General features: G+C 38.5%; 1 protein-coding gene across 3 annotated transcripts; it reads right to left on the bottom strand.

The window, feature by feature from the left end:
- Positions 1 to 1,957: 1,957 nt before the first annotated feature.
- Positions 1,958 to 17,002, bottom strand: zgc:63972 (protein CutA homolog). 3 transcript variants are annotated; one of them, XM_017460775.3, is made up of 8 exons: positions 16,526 to 17,002; positions 16,294 to 16,404; positions 13,022 to 13,170; positions 8,951 to 9,010; positions 3,557 to 3,646; positions 3,325 to 3,370; positions 3,111 to 3,160; positions 1,958 to 2,979 (listed from the first exon to the last, which is right to left on the bottom strand). In XM_017460775.3, the coding sequence occupies exons 1-8, from the start codon at positions 16,598 to 16,600 to the stop codon at positions 2,877 to 2,879; spliced, it is 684 nt and encodes a 227-aa protein (XP_017316264.1). In that variant the 5' UTR covers positions 16,601 to 17,002; the 3' UTR covers positions 1,958 to 2,876. The 3 variants fall into 3 exon arrangements, with proteins under 3 accessions (XP_017316264.1, XP_017316266.1, XP_053533160.1); XM_017460777.3 differs by having other exon boundaries at positions 16,294 to 16,382; positions 16,471 to 16,591; XM_053677185.1 differs by lacking the exon at positions 3,557 to 3,646.
- Between the last annotated feature and the right edge of the window lie 441 nt (positions 17,003 to 17,443).

Consider the following 17,443-nt stretch of genomic DNA (forward strand, 5'->3'; position numbering starts at 1 on the left):
TTGCAAGCCTGTGTATTGCTATTAAAGCCCTTGATCATTTTAACAGTGTCGTGTCTCTCTAGATCTGTTGAATTTTGGCTGGAAAGTTTGGTGGGGTGGATTTAAACATTTCATGACAGGTACTTCCAGGACACATATCAAATATAATTTATGCATACTAATAATCTTTCAGTACAAGGTATGTTGGATTTTTGTATTACATCCAGGTTTTTGAGATTATTTTAGTGTAGTCAGAACATTAACATGTATGCACATGGTACCAGTGTGAATTTATAACATGATGGAACAGCAATTATGTGTAAACTCTAAAGCCTAAAAAGAATGGTAGCTATTTTACTGTTAGAAAGGATGCAAGGATGCAACTTTATGAATAAGATGGGTACCACAACTGTTATTATTAACAATTATTAATGAATAAATATCAATATTTTATAAAAACCTGCATATGCCCTTAGCGGCACCTGGAGCCAGCCATAGCAGACTTCCTAACTGGTAAGGCACGGTAATGTCTGCCACGCGCTGGGGATTGATGCCCTTGAATTAAGCCTTCCTGTGCTGGATCATATGGTCTCCTCCAATCAGGAGTATGGCCATACACTTTTGTTTATGCCCTCTGCTCTAGTGAAGGCAGAGTAAGACTCTGGTTTGAAATGTCTGTCCGTGAAAGGAGCTGTGTTCTCGAGTGATGAGGGTACGTCCATTCTATTTTGTTTTGTTAAGTCTTTAGAGTCTGAGAATTGGATTCTCTTCTCTTGGGCTTCTTTGGCCACAGGCCCAAACACTGACCCTGGTACATAGAGCAATTTGCACAGGGTTGTTTTGCATGCCCTTAGCAGTGTCAACTAAGCCAACCATAACTGGTGTTGGTCCAAAATTAAACTGAACGAGAACTGTACTGCGTCATGATCCAAAGTGCCAAGTGCAGAAGAGGAGGTTCAATCAACCTCATCACCAAAGGGTCCTATGTGGGCCTTCCCCAAACTGTTGCCATAAATTTGGAAGCACCCAATTGTATGGGATGTTTTTGTATGCCGTAGCATGATAATTTTCCTTCACTGGAGCACAAGACCAAGAGGCCCAAACATGTTCCAGCAAGGTTGGAGTGGGAGAACTCAAGTGGCCTTCACAGAGCCCTGACTTCAACCCCACTGAACATTGTTGGGTAAACTGGAATGCTAACTGAGCCGCAAGTCTCCCCAAATTCAGCCCCAGGTTGGCTATACAGTAGGCCACTGTGGCTAGATAATCCGGTGAGTGAAAAGAGAATGAATTTGGAAACTTTGTGCGTTGCTGAAGATTCCTGAATGCAACAGGTCAGCTACAAGGCACTGAAGCCCCAGCCAGCAACCCAAGGTTGATGCCATTAAAGGCTGCTAAGAGATGCCTAGGGTACTTCCCTTAGCATTATAAGAGTGGAACTGCAAGGGCAAACCACTCCACCACGTTTATGGCTCAGCATTATGAGCATGGATTAAGTGAGCAATCCACTCCAACACACTCATGCCCTTCTCACTCATCATAATAACCCTGAGAGCTCTAATTACGATGTTAGTACCACTTAGTTGGTTTTAAGAGATTATCACCAGGTTTGGAGGATAGCCTAACCTGTAGCTCTGACCATAGTCACAAGCTGTTACATAGATAGTCTACAAATCTTCCGACATGTGTACAAAGGTGAGAGGAATTAAAGGGAATCTCAGCCAATAGTAATAACATTTTAGAGTGTCATATGTTCACTACACGACTGTGTTAAAGGCCTTGACATGTGCTGAAACAGTGCCCCTGCCTTTATATTCAGAAAACACCCAAACGAAAATAAAACTCTGAAAACCAATTACTGGATTTTTCTTATAATTATTATTACAGTATAAAACTACTTTGTGATATATATATATATATATATATATATATATATATATATATATATATATATATATATATATATATATATATATATATATATATATATATAAATGGATTTGGAAGTGATGAAATTCGATCATTATTCTTGCTGAATAGATAAGACATTTATTTGTTCTCTTGGGAAACTAGTGAATGACAGCCATCAGATGTATCTATGGAATTGTACTGTTACCCAAACATGAAGTTGCTTTAACTAAAGAGATAACGGTAGCTGGATAGTGGATAACTAGTTACATTTGGTTTGTTTCTCTGTATTTGTATATGCTTTTGTTAATTCAGTGTGATCTACTCAACAGAAAAGTTTACACTAGTTAACCTACAGTTTAAACGAGAAAGTTGACCACACACTTATCTCCTATGATTACAAGCTCACTTTAAGTAAGTGCAGGTCTTAATTTATTTCCATATAAACTCTGGTCCTTGAAGTAATCGATATATCTGATTAAGATCCTATGTCCTTTAATCCCCTCTCCTCATTTTCAAGTTTCTCCCAATTTAGTCAGGGTAAATCCCTTTCCACTAGGTAGTTCTTACAGAACATCTCCCAGCTGGTGAGGAAAAATGCTTATATGCTTCCTTCAAGAACACATGAAACTGCCACATCTTTTCAAACTGCTGCTTATGCAAAATCACTGAGCAGTTAAGCATGCTTGAATGAACAGAGCCTATTAAGCTTCCTTTCATGGCCACACATGGCTATGACATTGTCAGGATTTGAACCTGTGATCTCACAAAGATTTGGTAACACCTTTACCATTACTCTGCATCCACTCATCCATTTAGTGAGGCATTCATCTTGTGGCTTAATTAATTAATTAATTATGATCAGTCCTTGCTGCCTTGACCAAAAATCCAGGATTTATCCAGGATATAGTACCGCCTATAAAAATCAGATCTGAACATTCTCCAACCAGCAGGAATGTACTTTCATTTGGCGATGAATATTGATTGGGTTATACATCAGGAACTGCATCATCTATCCATTTCAAGTAGGAGTGACTTCCATCTTGAATGGGAAAACTGAGGATTTCTGGAGTTTGGTATGGATGTATGGCGCTAGAGGCATGAAAAGACACAGACTGGCATGAGAAATTGAAATTACATTAATCTTTTTGAATTCTTGATACAAATTTAGTAGTTAGTATATGTATATGTAAATGCTTTTAATTAAAAGGAAATTCACTTACTTTACAAAATCAGTGAGTTGCTGAATCATAGAAGTTCTGGTCCTCACCAGCTAAGAAACACAAATGCAGATATATTTGTGATAATTTTCCATTTCTACATAATTTTGAATGACCACTGACATTATCTTGTTTTATATTCAGGGCAGTGGAACCTTCATGCGATCATCACAATTTATAACAAAGCTTAAAAAACTTATTGAGGAAGTCTACTAACCAGGAGGATTTCGGAAGCATCTTGAATCTCCCCTTTCCAGTAGAACCTTATAAACACAAATAATATTTAGTTATATATATATATATATATATATATATATATATATATATATATATATATATATATATATATATATATATATATATATATATACACACACACACACACACACACGCACAAACACAGGTATACATACACACATACATACAACCTGCATGAAGTTGGCCCCCACCTAATGCAAAATGTTGGCAAAATGGTCTCAATAGTTTGTGCTCTGTGCTGGTTTGTGCCGTAGAAAAATTTTGTTTGTGCTGCTTCGGTTCTGAAGATATTAAAAGAATATTTATAGGTCATTCTGGGGTCACTCAGCCCCCACACACGCTCCAAATTCACTCCAAATAGTCTCAATCATTTGTGTGCCATTTGTGCTAATTTGTGCAGAAAAGCTTCGTTTTTGTGACTGTCATAAATAAATACACGCATCATAATCTGTTTGCTATAGCTGTGTTTATACATACATAGGCCGTGTGTGTACATACACATACACTACATAACCAAAACTTTGTGGACACCTTATCATAACACTCATATGTGCTTTCTGATCATCCTAGTCTAGATTTAGTCTCCCCTTGCTGCTGCAGTAATCTCCTATCTTCTTGGAAGACTTCTGGAGCATGTCCTGTGGGGATTTTCTCATTCAGCCACAAGGGAATTAGTGAGGTCAGGCACTGATGTCAGGCAAAAAGGCCTGGGGCCCAGTCAGTGTACCAATTAATTCCAAAGTTGTTTGGTGGAGTTGAGGTCAGGGCTCTATCTAGGCAGCTCACGTTTTTCCATACCAAATTTGGCAAACCATGTCTTCATGGATCTCACTATGTGCACAGGGGGACAGTCATATTCAAACATGTTTGGGCCCCTTAATTCCAGTGAAGGATATTTTTAATGTTACAGCATGCAAAGACATTCTAGACAATTGCATGCTTCCAACATATATACACTGCAGGTATGTGGCCCAAGCCCCAACCTCAACCCCACTGAACACCTTTGGGATAAATTGGTATGCCAACAGTGCCTTAGGCCTCCTCACCTATCATCACTTGACTGAAGTTCTTGTGGCTGAATTAGCACAAAACCCCACAGCCACCTTCCAAAATCTAGTGGTAAGCCTTCCCAGAGAAGTGGGGGCCCTTACAACAGCAAAGGAGAGACCAACTCTGTGTTAATGCCCATGGTTTTGGAATGGGCAGATATGGGTGTGATGGTCAGATAACCACATATTCTCACCCATATCTTAGGGGTTGCAGTGATTTAAATTAGCATATTTAATTTGAGACCAATAATGAATTTGAGTGATATACAATACCTGAGGTTTAGAAACTGTTAGAGACAGAATTCACACTCCATGCTGACATGCATTTCTACCCCGAGGTTTTTTCAGTGTTTTCCAGTGGTTCTGGTGGTATAGCTATAGGGCTCCTATTTAATATTTTTTTAAAGGTTCTGATTTAGGCCATGCCCATGAATACAGATAAAGATATTTGGCAGACTAAACAGATAACAATGTTATCCTCCTTGGATAAACTCCTTGGATTTTCACACACAGTAATCTCTAAAGAACAGAATGATTGGCAGTTCTGTTGGCGGTAATGCCTTGTTAATGTGTTCATGTAAAGAATGTTTTTTGACTTACCACAGCCTTCCTCTCAGCTCAAACCATTCTGCCCCTTGTTCTCTGATTTTTCTAATCACCTGCATTTCCACCCACAGAACTACTGCTTACAAGATGTTGTTTTTTTTCCACACCATTATGTGTAAACTCTAGAGATTGTTGTGCATGAAAATCCCAGATGATCAGCAGTTTCTGAAATACTTAAACAGCCCATCTGGCACCAACAACCATGCCAAGGTTAAAGAAACTAACTTCACATTATTTCCCTATTCTGATGTTTTGGATGAACATTAACTGAAGCACTCCTGTATACTGTATATGTAATGGATAACCTACAGAAAACACTATATAACCAAAGGTATGTGGACACCTGGCCATCACCTCTTATGAGATGTTGAACATCCCATTCCATTAATATGTACTGTTGCCACAATGTTAGAAGCATATAATTGCCTAAAATATCTTTGTTATGCTAAATTAACATTACCATTCAGTGGAACAAGGTGTCTAGCCCAAACCCTGAAAAAAGCCTCAAACCACTATCCCTCCTGCACCAAACTTTACTGTTGGCACTATGCATTCCGGTCAGTAGATTTGCCTATCAGACTGCCAGATAGTGAAGTATGATTCATCACTCCAGAGAACACATTTCCACTGCTCCAGAATCCAGTTCACACAGCATACTTTATACCACTGCAGTAGATGTGATAGTGTTTGTCATTGCACATAGAGATCTTAGGCTTGTGTGCAGCAGCTCAGCCATGGAAATCCATTCATGAAGCACCTGATGCACAGTTCTTCTGCTGATGTTGCTTTCATCAGCAGTAGGGAACTGTTGGAACGGTGATTTTTATGTGCTATACACTTCAGCACTTGGCGACCCCGCTCTGTCAGTTTGGGTCATCTACTGCTTCGTGGCTCAGCAGTTCTTGCTCCTAGATGTTTCCATATTACAATAATAGCACTTACAGTTGATCAGATCTAGATCTAGCAGGGCAGAAATGGATTGATCACATGGCTCTGTGCTTGATTGTATGCACCTGTTAGCAATGGGTGCGGCTAAAAAAAAATGAACTCCGTAATCAGGTGGGGTGTCCACATCACTTCTGGCCATATAGCTTATTTTGATAATTGGCTGTGCTTCTAAGTTTTATAATTAAATTAATGAAGCAGAAAAAAAAAGAAAAAAGAAAAAGGAACACACACCCCTACACCCCCCTTCCCTCTCTCTCTCCACATGATACACCTGAGCTACCAGTGATCCTGACCAATGATCCTGATACCCTACTTCTGTCTGCTGCTAAGGATGGCACCGTATGGACAGACTAAAAATCACCATGAGATTAATGTGGATGGTAAAACATAGAAACCATAAAGATAGCTGTGGATGTTGAACTGTTTGTACTCAAGTCTCCATCATTGAACCGTCAATAACTTCTGCTTGATAGACTTTAAGTTAAAACTATAATTAATTCATAAATGACTCTTCTGCTCATACTGAAGTTCCCATTAACACAATTAGCACTTTTCGACTATACAGATGCAATCAAAATTTCCAGACTTTCAGCTGTTTGCAATGAACAAATAAAACAAAAGCAAGTGAAATAGTTAAATACAATGAATGCTTCAAGCGGTTTCCCCAAATTCAACTGAAAATGCAACTTATAAGGATTTCTCCAGTTTCTAAATTATTCAACCCCCTGAATAGAATCCCTCACAACTGCACAAATATGCAAAACAGGTGTTGTCTCAAGCACACATGATGCAAATAATCAAGGGCTTCTTTAGTTGCATCAGGTGTGCTTGAGATGGAACACATGAAATACCTGAACTGGCTAGGGGCAACAAAATACATCAAATGACTGGATGGGGCTGAAAAAGAAATATAAAAAAAAAATAGAGCATCACTTCCCTTTACGCATGCAAATGCTTAAACTAAAATCTTTTATATATGCTTACTTGCATAACTCCACCTGCCAACCTGTATCAGTATCTTTACGAGTTGATTTAGTATTATTCTTCATTTTTGTTTAATATCATCCCAACCTTTAAACATTGCAGGACACTTCTAAAAGCAGTTTTTACACCTGCCCTTACCTGTTAAACATTGATTGCATAATGCTGTTTTCACACAGGCTTTTAAACCACATTTTGCAGGGGTTTCATTTAAGTGCAGTTTAAATTGATGAACTACAGCCTCCACCATACTTTAAGAAACCTGTTTTACCTGCTGCTCTTTCAGTCAGCGTGGAGTCTTACCATTATTATAGCTTGTATGCAGTCTAAAAGCTGAATTATTTTTTTTTTTATAGTGGCAAGTTTGATTTCCAGCAGAATAATTATACTTAGCAAAAATACTGAGCATGCATTGATGTTATCAAACGCAATAGCTAGGAGTACAACTTAAAATTCTGGTAGCGCATGACAATTTCACTGCAGAGAATACAACAAGCTCACCAACTGAAATGAAATAATAAAGGTCTCTAACCAATTTAACATTAAGTCCCCTTTAACTTTGTTATAGCAAATTATATATATCTTAGAAAGTGAAAATATCTTAGGTGAATATTATATATATATATATATATATATATATATATATATATATATATATATATATATATATATATATATATATATATATATTACATACACACACACACACACACACACAATAGAGTCAACGTTGTCTAATATTTCCTATTATACCACAGCACTGTTGAATTCTCGATCCGGATTGGATGACACGCATTCTGAGGTGTGCAATTATTTTTCACAGCTAAAGTAATTCCAGTCAGGTCTCAACCACATTACAGTTCCAGATCATATCACCAAGTTAACTGAAATAACGGAAAAGTTAGCATACTGTCCACCACAACACAGACAACAACAAACAAAATGACAGAAAATTTCGATCTTCCAGAAATAAGTAAGGAATAACTGACGACGCGCTGTTGAATTATTAGAAAAATAATGAGCACCCGAGGTGGTAATGAGGCCACAAGGCAAAGTGGAGGCTTGCGCTATCGATATGCAGTTATTTTAGAGAGACAGAGAGCAAGCGAGAGAGAGAGTGTAAAAGAAAAAAGCAAGAGAGCATGACAGAACACGTGTGATTGCAGTAATGAGAGAGAAATGCTGGTGAACAAGTAATAATATTTATTTATTCATCTATTATATTTTATGAAGTAAAGAAATATGAAAACCCTATGAACAAGTAGGCCTAACGATATTTATTTATTTATTCTATTGTTATATTACCATCTTGAAACAGGAAATAAAAAAACCTCTCTCTCTCTCTCTCTCTCTCCCCCCAATAACTGAATGTCAATGGTTCAATCCTCCGTTACTAGCTGTAAAATTACATTTTGGTATTAGCAACGGAGGTTTGAGATGGGATGTGTAATAAATTAGTTCCACACACAAGAGCGTTTTAAGGACAATAACCTGACAAATATCTTGAAATAAAACATCTGAACAATGTCTTGAGGTAAGGTAACTGTGGTATAAGCGTAATAATTGACTCCGGTCCGATGAATTATTAGAAAAGAATGTACACCTGAGATGTAAACCAAGATGCATTACCACCTCGCGGTATAATGAATAATTTCCAACAATTCAACGGCTCGTCATTAATTAACATACACCAAAACAACTATAACACAGCATTATTAAACTTTTTTTATTGGCATTTAAAAATAATTTCAACCTTGAAATAATATTTTAAGCAATTTTGTTGCTTTAAAAATATCTACCAATAGAATAAGACAATGTAAAGCATAAATTTTGCAAATTAAATAAATAAATGCCTGGAAATAAGTTGAATAATCTTATATTTGATCACACTTGTCATTTATTGCAGTGAAGTGTTACTGGGCTGGTTAGGCAGTTAGGTTATTACAATTATGGTGTGTGTGGGTTTATAGAAAAAAGTGTATTCAAAAAATCTGTTCTTACATGGTGGATGTGCGGGGGAGAATATTGACACATGCTGCCATCCTTTTCTCCATAATGTGTCTGAGAAAGAAAGATTATTATTATCATTATTAATTCATTCACTCATCTTTAATAACCACTCTAATCCTGATCACGGGAATACACTCTGGACGGAATGCAAGTCCACCATATGGCACCACAGGGCACCATGCACACATACACTCACTTTAGGTAACTTAGGAGTCTCCAGTCCTCCCACAGGCATGTTTTTGGAATGTGAGAGGAAACCAGAGAACCCAGACGGACACAACGAGAACATGTGAAACTCCGTACAGACAGTACCTCAAGCTCATGAACAAACCGTGGGACCCTGGAACTGTGATGCGGCAAGGCTACCCCCACCAGTTGCATTTCGTTCTTGAGTTTCACGAGTCAATGGAAGAAGTCTTGCAACAGTCATATTACATCATACAAATTTATATAAATATGTAACAGTGATATTTATTTATATTTAACAAATATTAAACGGCTAAAAAAAACTGTCTCGAAATCTTTCCATGTCCAGTCATGGTTGCCATGGCGACAAAAACCATGTGCTTGTGTTTGGCACCTGTCTTCACCCCTGACTTGTCATTGATTTCTTCCTCTGTTGTGTTCCGCTGCTATAGTATGTGTTAGCTCAATGATTAGTTTGGCTGTATATACTCGGTTGTTTGTTTGTTTTTTGTTTTGTTGCCAAGTCTTATCAAATGTTATCATGTGTTTCTAAGCCTTGTTAGTGCCTCTTTTTAGAGTTACATGTTTCCTGGTTATGACCCTTGCCTGTTTGCCTGTCTTATGATAATGGACCGTGATAATTTATGATAATTTAACTGTGTTTAATGTTGCCTTCCTGTGCTACTCACGCTATGAACTTATGAAGACCCTAATAAAGCAAATGTATAATACTGTAATTCAACAATTCCATCATGAAGTATTCAGATACCTCACTTCTGTTTTTCCATGTGTTTTGTGTGACAGTTTCACTCATTGACTGTTTTCACTGAACTGTTGTTTTGACATTATTTCGTTGATTTCATTGCTGGTAAATAATCCAATGAATTTACAGTGGGGGAAATGACTATTGAACGGGTCAACATTTTTTTTTTCAGTAAATATATTTCCAATGAGGCTACTCACATGAAATTTTCATCAGACTTACATATTACCTCAAGAAAGCCAAGCATTAAAGTCCATAAATGAAGTTATGTGTAATAAAGAGGAATGACAGGAAAAAAGTATTGAACACACTATCTGAAATTTATTTAATGCTTAATGGTGAAGCCTTTGTTTGTAATGACCGCTTCAAGATGCTTCCTGTATGAAGAAATTAATTGGCCGCAGTACTCAGGTGTGATTTTGGCCCATTTTGCTCTGACAAGTTACATTTTGCTCTGACCAGACTACACTCTCCCAGTATTTCATATTCTTGTCCAAATGAGTTGTAGCAAACTTTAAACGAGCTTCGACATGCCCTTTCTTTAGTAATGGAGTCTGACTCCCTGGTCAGAAATCTTGCAAGGATCTCCTGTGCGTGGCCGGTTGATGATGGAGTGATGTTGCTTCCACTTGCAGATAATGACCCCAGTGGTGCTTACTGGAAGATTCAGAAGTTTTGAAATACGTCTGTATCTGATTCCATCAATATGCTTTGCAACAATAACGCTGCGAAGGTCTTGGGAGAGCTTTTTGCTTTTACCCATCATGAGATGTTTCTTGTGTGAGTCCTTGGTAACGAAAAGCCGTTTTATAGACCATCAATTTACTAACCCAACTGATATTAATTTGCACAGATAGGAGGTATAATTACTTTCTAACTATTTATAGATTTCAGCTGGTTCCTTGCCTTACCTTGCCTTGGAGAACCGCTTTTTCTTAGCATGTTCAATACTTTTTCCCATCACTCCACTTTATTACACACAACTTTATGTACTTTAATGTTGAATTCTTGAGTTACCGGTAATACTGATGTCTGGTGAAAATTTCATGTGAATAACCGCATTGGAAATTTACTGAAAAAAATGTTGACACGTTCAATACTTATTTCCCCCACTGTACATGTAATTATAAACTGGTTAATGCAATTAAAGTATATTTAGCCTAATTATTAAATAAATGGTTAATACAGAACAGTATATACAGTACATTCTTCAGTTACTTTTACAATCACCACTGTTTGAAAAAGGTTCCTTGTCATGTAATGGAGGCTGAGATGGAAGCAAATGCAGGTATTGCATCTTTAATGAGATATTAAAGTCCAAATGATCAGGCAAACAGACTAGAGCAGGTAAGGCAGATAATCACAGTCAAGGACAAAGCAGAATCAAAACCAGAAATAACACAGTAGAAAGGCTTGATAACGATAGAGACTAAGGCAACTGAGCATTTACTTCGCAAATGTGTGAGCAGGTTCTTTTAAAGCGTGATGTGAGTGTGATTGGGAACAGGTGTGTCTAATTAGTATTTTGGAGAAAGTGAACATGTCTGTGTGTGTGTTTGGGAGTTGTAGTCGTCGGCTATGTTTGTAGTCTGCGGTGCATTCTGGGAAATGGAGTCACTGGTTTGCTGTGATATGACATTCCTTAGCAAACAGGCAGAAACTTAACTGCGAGTTTGCTTTAATTCTTTTCCAAATTTGCTTCTGCCAAATGAAGGAAATAAGCTAAATTCCTTTTAGTTTATTCGCTGTGTGAACACTGTGATTGATTACAGTGCATGAGTCTGAGTAGAGTGTGTATTTACCAATTCTAAATGTCTTCCAAATACTGGCATACAACTGCATGTCAAGTCAAAGACACCAGTGTTCTCCCTCACACTCACACACAAACACACTGCACACCCCTAATTTGTATGCTGCGGTGACAACATCCTAAACACCATATCATCTTACCATGTTAAAATTAGTAAATAATCGAACAACAAAAGACCCATAATACCAACAATGTAAAAGAATTGCATGCACACATCATATACCCTCATATAACATCATGATCCGTACATCTGTACACACCCTTGCACATGGCCTACACTAATAAGATCAACAACGGAAACAATGCCAGTCATTCTGAGAATGAGCATAATGATACAATATAAATTGGATAATGGTTTACAATTCAATTTTTATTCCTGTGGTCACATTTGTTTTCAATCTGAGTTATGTAGGCTGCTTAAAGCAGATGGCAACTCATTTTCATGATTAGCTTCTTACTGGTTTAATAGATACTGTGCTTTTTCTTTGGCTGATTCGAGTTTGGCAGGACTATATTTGGTAAAGGTGACATCAAGGCTACCAAAGTACCAATCCAAAACCAATAATCATGACCCTATATGGCTAATAGTGCTTGGTGCCACATGATAGTAGGCAGTTCAATGAGAAGGTAGTAAAACTCATTTTAGTGCAAAATGCACATTGCTTGTGCATGCTCTATAGAGTAATGTAATTTTTTAAACTAGCTAGTGCAAAAAACACACAAACATACTTGATTACGCCAAGTGAGCACAGTGCTGACAGAAATACCCTAACACACCACTCAATACTGAATGCATGTCTCGCATGTAAAAACAATTGCATTCTGAAACCCCCAATTTGCTGTTCCTACATGCCTTTCTAGTACTACCAGCATCTAGCACTAGTGCTTCATGAGCTGTTTACAGTTCCTGGGAGACACCCCTGTCAATCATTATGCAATCTGATATGTCCACATGGTTATACATGTTTTTGTAGCTTTTATAATTAAATTGTTTTTAGGGATTTATATTTCTTAGATATAGAATTCTAAGAAATATATTTGTGATACAGACCGCTAGTATCACAAAGTTGTTTTTTTTTGTTGTTTTTTTTTTACATTTGAAAAGGCTTTCCCAAACCATAATGCAATATGAACATTTGTTAACAAATTAATGTTTCTTAAAGTTGCTGGTGTACATACACATTAAAATGGCTTTCGAACAATGCTAATGAAGTTTTTCATTTTGCGACAACATTAAAAAGGTACAACATGACATTCTATAAACAGGATCTCAGTATTTGATAATGTGTGAAAGTGTATGCACCTGCCAATATCTTTAGCAGTTTGCTCAGTAGGACAGTTGATGAGCAATACAGAATGATGTCCAGCGACGTAACTGCTGCTCAGGGCCGTGTACATCTGAACAGCCAACATTGACAACATTGGGTACAGCATCATGGTCAGGATCAGTGTCTAAAACAAATTATCAAAGACATTATTCAGGACACAGAAAGTCATCAAAGAACATTATTTATTAATTTATTCAAATATCCTACTTTAGTTGCAGCAACCAGTTGTTATGGTGTTTATGGCTTTGTTTATGGTAAAAAAAAAAAAAAAAAGAAAAGAAAAACAGCTGTTAGGTTCATAGGGAACATTTCTCTCTTCTGCTTCCTGCTATTTTGTTTTACATAGAGAACTGTAGTCCACAACACTACACTGATCAGCCAAACCACCTGCCTAATACTGTGTAGGTCCCCCTTGTGCTGCTAAAACAGCTCTGACCTGTCGAGGCATTGACTTCACAAGACCTTTGAAGGTGTGCTGTGATATCTGGCACCAAGATGTTTGCAGCAGATCCTTTAAGTCCTCCGAGTTGTAAGGTGGGGCCTCCATGGATCAGGCTTGTTTGTCTAACACATCCCATGGACGTTAGATGGGATTGAGATCTGGGATATTTGGAGAACAAGTAAACACCTTGAACACTTGGTCATGTTCCTCAAAACATTCCTGAACAATTTTTGTAGTGTGGCAAGGTGCATTAACCTGCTGAAAGAAGCCAATGCTATTTGGGAATACCAGTGCCATGAAGGGGTGTACTTGGTCTGCAGCAATGTTTAGGTTGGTAATACATGTCAAAGTAACATCCACATGAAAGCCAGGACCTAAGGTTTCCCAGCAGAACATTGTCCAGAGCATCACACTTCCTAATCCAGCTTGCCTTCTTCTCATAATGCATCCTGGTGCCAGATCTTCCCCAGGTAAGTGACGCACACGCATTCGGCCATCCACATGACGTAAGTGAAAATGTGATTCATCAGACCAGGCTGCCTTCTTCCATTGCTCCATTGTCCAGTCCAGACACCTGACCATCACTGAGAAGTCATTTTTTGATCTGATGTGATTTCAATCCAAACAAGCAGGTTCCTCTTTCCCATGCCATAAAGTGAGCAGCTGTTGCAGTAACTCTCTCAGTCATCATAGACACAAAGAAAGGTTCTCAGATCTGGGATCATTTTCATATGTACACCAGAAAGTTAATCGGACACAAGTCTCCACCCTGATATAGTGATGTGGTCCAGTGGCACTAAGACAGTGCTCCTCATAGAGCTAAATGTCCCATAGGACGAAGGAGTAGAAGCTGCCTTTGAGAGGAGGAGACTGAAGTACTCAGATCTCGTCACAGAGTGCAACGAGGCTGGCTGGGGATTCACCATCTAGCCAGTAGAAGTAGGATGCCGTGACTTTTTTGGAACATCAACTGTTTGCCTCCGGAGGAATATGGTAGTAACTGGAGCAAACCAATGATAGGCCCTGAAAGACCTGGCTGTAGCTGCTGACAATAGTAGCTTTTGGATCTGGGCGAGGAGAAATAGAAGTGTTGGGGTAGTAACACCTAACCTGGGGTCTAGTTGCAGGTGGTGGAGACGTCCCTGCTACTTATCAGCCACCAGGAGACATTCCGGGGTAAAAGGAGACATTCCGGGGTAAAAGGAGACATTCCGCGGTAAAAGGGTAACAGCTGACCTATGCCATGTGGAACAGGTGGCCCTAAGCTTGCATTAACAATGACAGTGGGGCTTGTCACAGCCTTACTCACTGGGAAGGTCTGTATGACTCTGGTTGTTAGGCATGTTGGCAAAGATCAAGGACGACGGGTAAGGCTCTGGGTTACTGATCGGAAGGTGCCACTGTTGGGTCCTTGAGCAAAGCCCTTAACCCTCTCCGCTCCAGGGGCGCTGTATCATGGCTGACCCCAGCTCTGACCCCAGCTTCCTGGCATGCTGGGGTATGCAAAGAAAATAATTTCACTGTGCTCTAATGTATATGTGACAATAAAGACTCATTATCATTATTCCATGTGCCAACCAGTAAATGTGGTTTACAAAGTAGGAGTAGCATATTACATTATAGCCCAACAACTGCACTTTAGGGAAGATTAGTGTCTGTATTAATTGTTCATGATGGAGATTGCCTGTGGCCTAGTTGTGCTGGTGCAAAGAGTGCTCTGTAGCGCCTACCAGAGTGGAGGATGTCTTCATATGCTGTAACATTACAATTTCCCATCACTGGATCTAAGAGGCCCAAAAATTATCCAGCATTACAATGCCCCGGTACAAAGCAAGATCCATGAAGACATGGTTTGTCAAAGTCGGAGTGGAACAGTCGAAGTGACCTGCACAAAGCCCTGGCCTCAACCCCACTGAACACCTTATAGATGAACTGGAACATTTCCTTGCTCAACATCATTAATGCTCTTTGTGGCAATCCTCACAGCCATGCTCCACAATCTAGTGGAAAGCCTTTGCAGAAAAGTGGAGGTTATTATAACAGCAAAAGGGGGACAAAATCTGGAATGAGATGTTCAACAATCACATGGCTGTGACGGTCAAGTGTTCACAAAATTTTCACCATATTATGTATATGTTTAGTGGAATTTGTAAACCCTCCCTGCTGAAAAAAATTAACAGAAACCTTTTTTGTAATGGTTTTAATGGCTATAATGGGAATTGTATAGGTTTTAATGCAAAATGTAAAATGGGAATTTTATTAGTTTTAATGGTCCCTGTGGGTCTCTACTGCTAACTTGTTGCCTTGTATTGGTGGCATGTTATGTCTAGTGGGTAGCATTAAGGATCAGTGATGGTAAAAGTAATGGTTAGCTGATGGGTTGTAATAGTATTTACAGTGGAAACCATTAGAATTTCTGTTATGGTTTCTATTGAGGTTGTTTTTTAATGCTAAAACCAATTTTAAAAAGAAACACAAATGCCTTTTTGTAATCATTTTCAATCCCTCTTTCTTTGTGAGCTTAAAGCCAAGTGAGTGTTTTAAAGGTGGTAAAAATAAAAATCCACAACACATCTCTGTACAGAACAGCACAGTTCCTCTACAGAGCAAACAGTGTGTCTACAGAGCAAACAGTGTCTCTACAGAGCAGTGCAAAAAATGCACTAACAACTCCTCTTTTTTTTTTCTTTTTTCTTTTTTACGTTTCATTCATAAGAAATGGAGAGCAAAGTTAACAACAAAACGCAGCTTTCATTTTTGACCTACACTTAAACGTCATGCTAAATATGTTTGGAAGTCACTTACCCAGAAAATGACAAGAAGTTGAGTTCTAGTCATGCTACGAGACATTTGATCCGTGCGACACCGCGGACAAAACCAGTCCATTCCGTGTCCTTCAGAGACAGAGTAGTTAACCTTCAAAAGAAAGAAAGAAAGAAAGAAAGAAAGAAAGAAAACAAAGAGTCGAGCACATCTATTTACATGGCATTTCTTTCGGAACCTTGACACGTCTAGAGGTTATAGTGTTGACATTTACTTCACATGTGGACGCGACGCGAGTCGAAGCTGGTTGGTTCGCCGTCCACAAGCCGGAAGTCAAAGCGCAATGCATTTTAGATAATAAACTTCAGCGTTGTCGCTTAACATGCGAGTCTAAACTGTATCACTGCAGACAAAACAAACGTTTCGTTTCTGAGGTGCTCAGGCGTGTAAAATAAAGTGATAGTTGTACGAGAGAGGTTTTAGTGTAAGCCGTGTGTAACTGGATTTGTTGGTTCATTCAGGTGCACCTCACTTGAGCACTGCTCACACAGTCAGTAAGGGGGAAAATGGATATATAACCACAGTAAAGGGGTTAAAATTGAAACACTAACATCCTATGATGCTGAGCAGGAAAACAAGGTGTGTAAATGTCTATACGAGTTCCAAGTTACATGATCATCATATGAGCAGAGCATAAGGAAAGATAAAGTGCTCTGCATGACACTGTAGCGGCTAATAGTGATGTGTCGGCTCTGAGCCGACTCCTTTAAGTGAATGATGGGAACCGCCTCCCGTCTGAGAGGTGATGTATTTATTTATTTATTTTTGTAATTTAATACAATACAGAATAATAGGAGGATCTTTTCGCTACACTGCCACGCGCACTCCATGCACTGACTGAATGTTGTGTTGATGTATATGTGCGTGCGACAAATCACGTGTGATAACATTCTCCATTTTAATACATCTATTTTAATAACATAGTCAACATAACGGCGGAATGTAGAATTGTACGGTAAAAATATCACATGGAGCAGGGTCCACTGACGTCCTTCACAGCCATATTAGAATTGTAGGCTACATCCGACAGTGCAGTGAGTAAAACATTCAGTACACATGTGTAATAGTGGTATCGTTTTTACATTAGTATACGGGTTTTATGCTGAACATAATGCAAAAGTTGTACAATTAA

Source organism: Ictalurus punctatus, chromosome 28, assembly GCF_001660625.3.
Source record: "Ictalurus punctatus breed USDA103 chromosome 28, Coco_2.0, whole genome shotgun sequence".
In the NCBI taxonomy this organism is placed as follows: Eukaryota; Metazoa; Chordata; class Actinopteri; order Siluriformes; family Ictaluridae; genus Ictalurus; species Ictalurus punctatus.

Bases quoted from the DNA above. Each gene is read 5' to 3' on its own strand.
- zgc:63972 (XM_017460775.3), bottom strand. From the start codon at position 16,600: ATGCATTGCGCTTTGACTTCCGGCTTGTGGACGGCGAACCAACCAGCT. The intron at 3,371-3,556 runs GTGGGGGCCAAC...TGTGTTTATAAG, and splicing joins TTGCCAACATTTTGCATTAG to GTTCTACTGGAAAGGGGAGA. The intron at 3,161-3,324 runs GTTAGTAGACTT...TGTGTTTCTTAG, and splicing joins ATGCTTCCGAAATCCTCCTG to CTGGTGAGGACCAGAACTTC.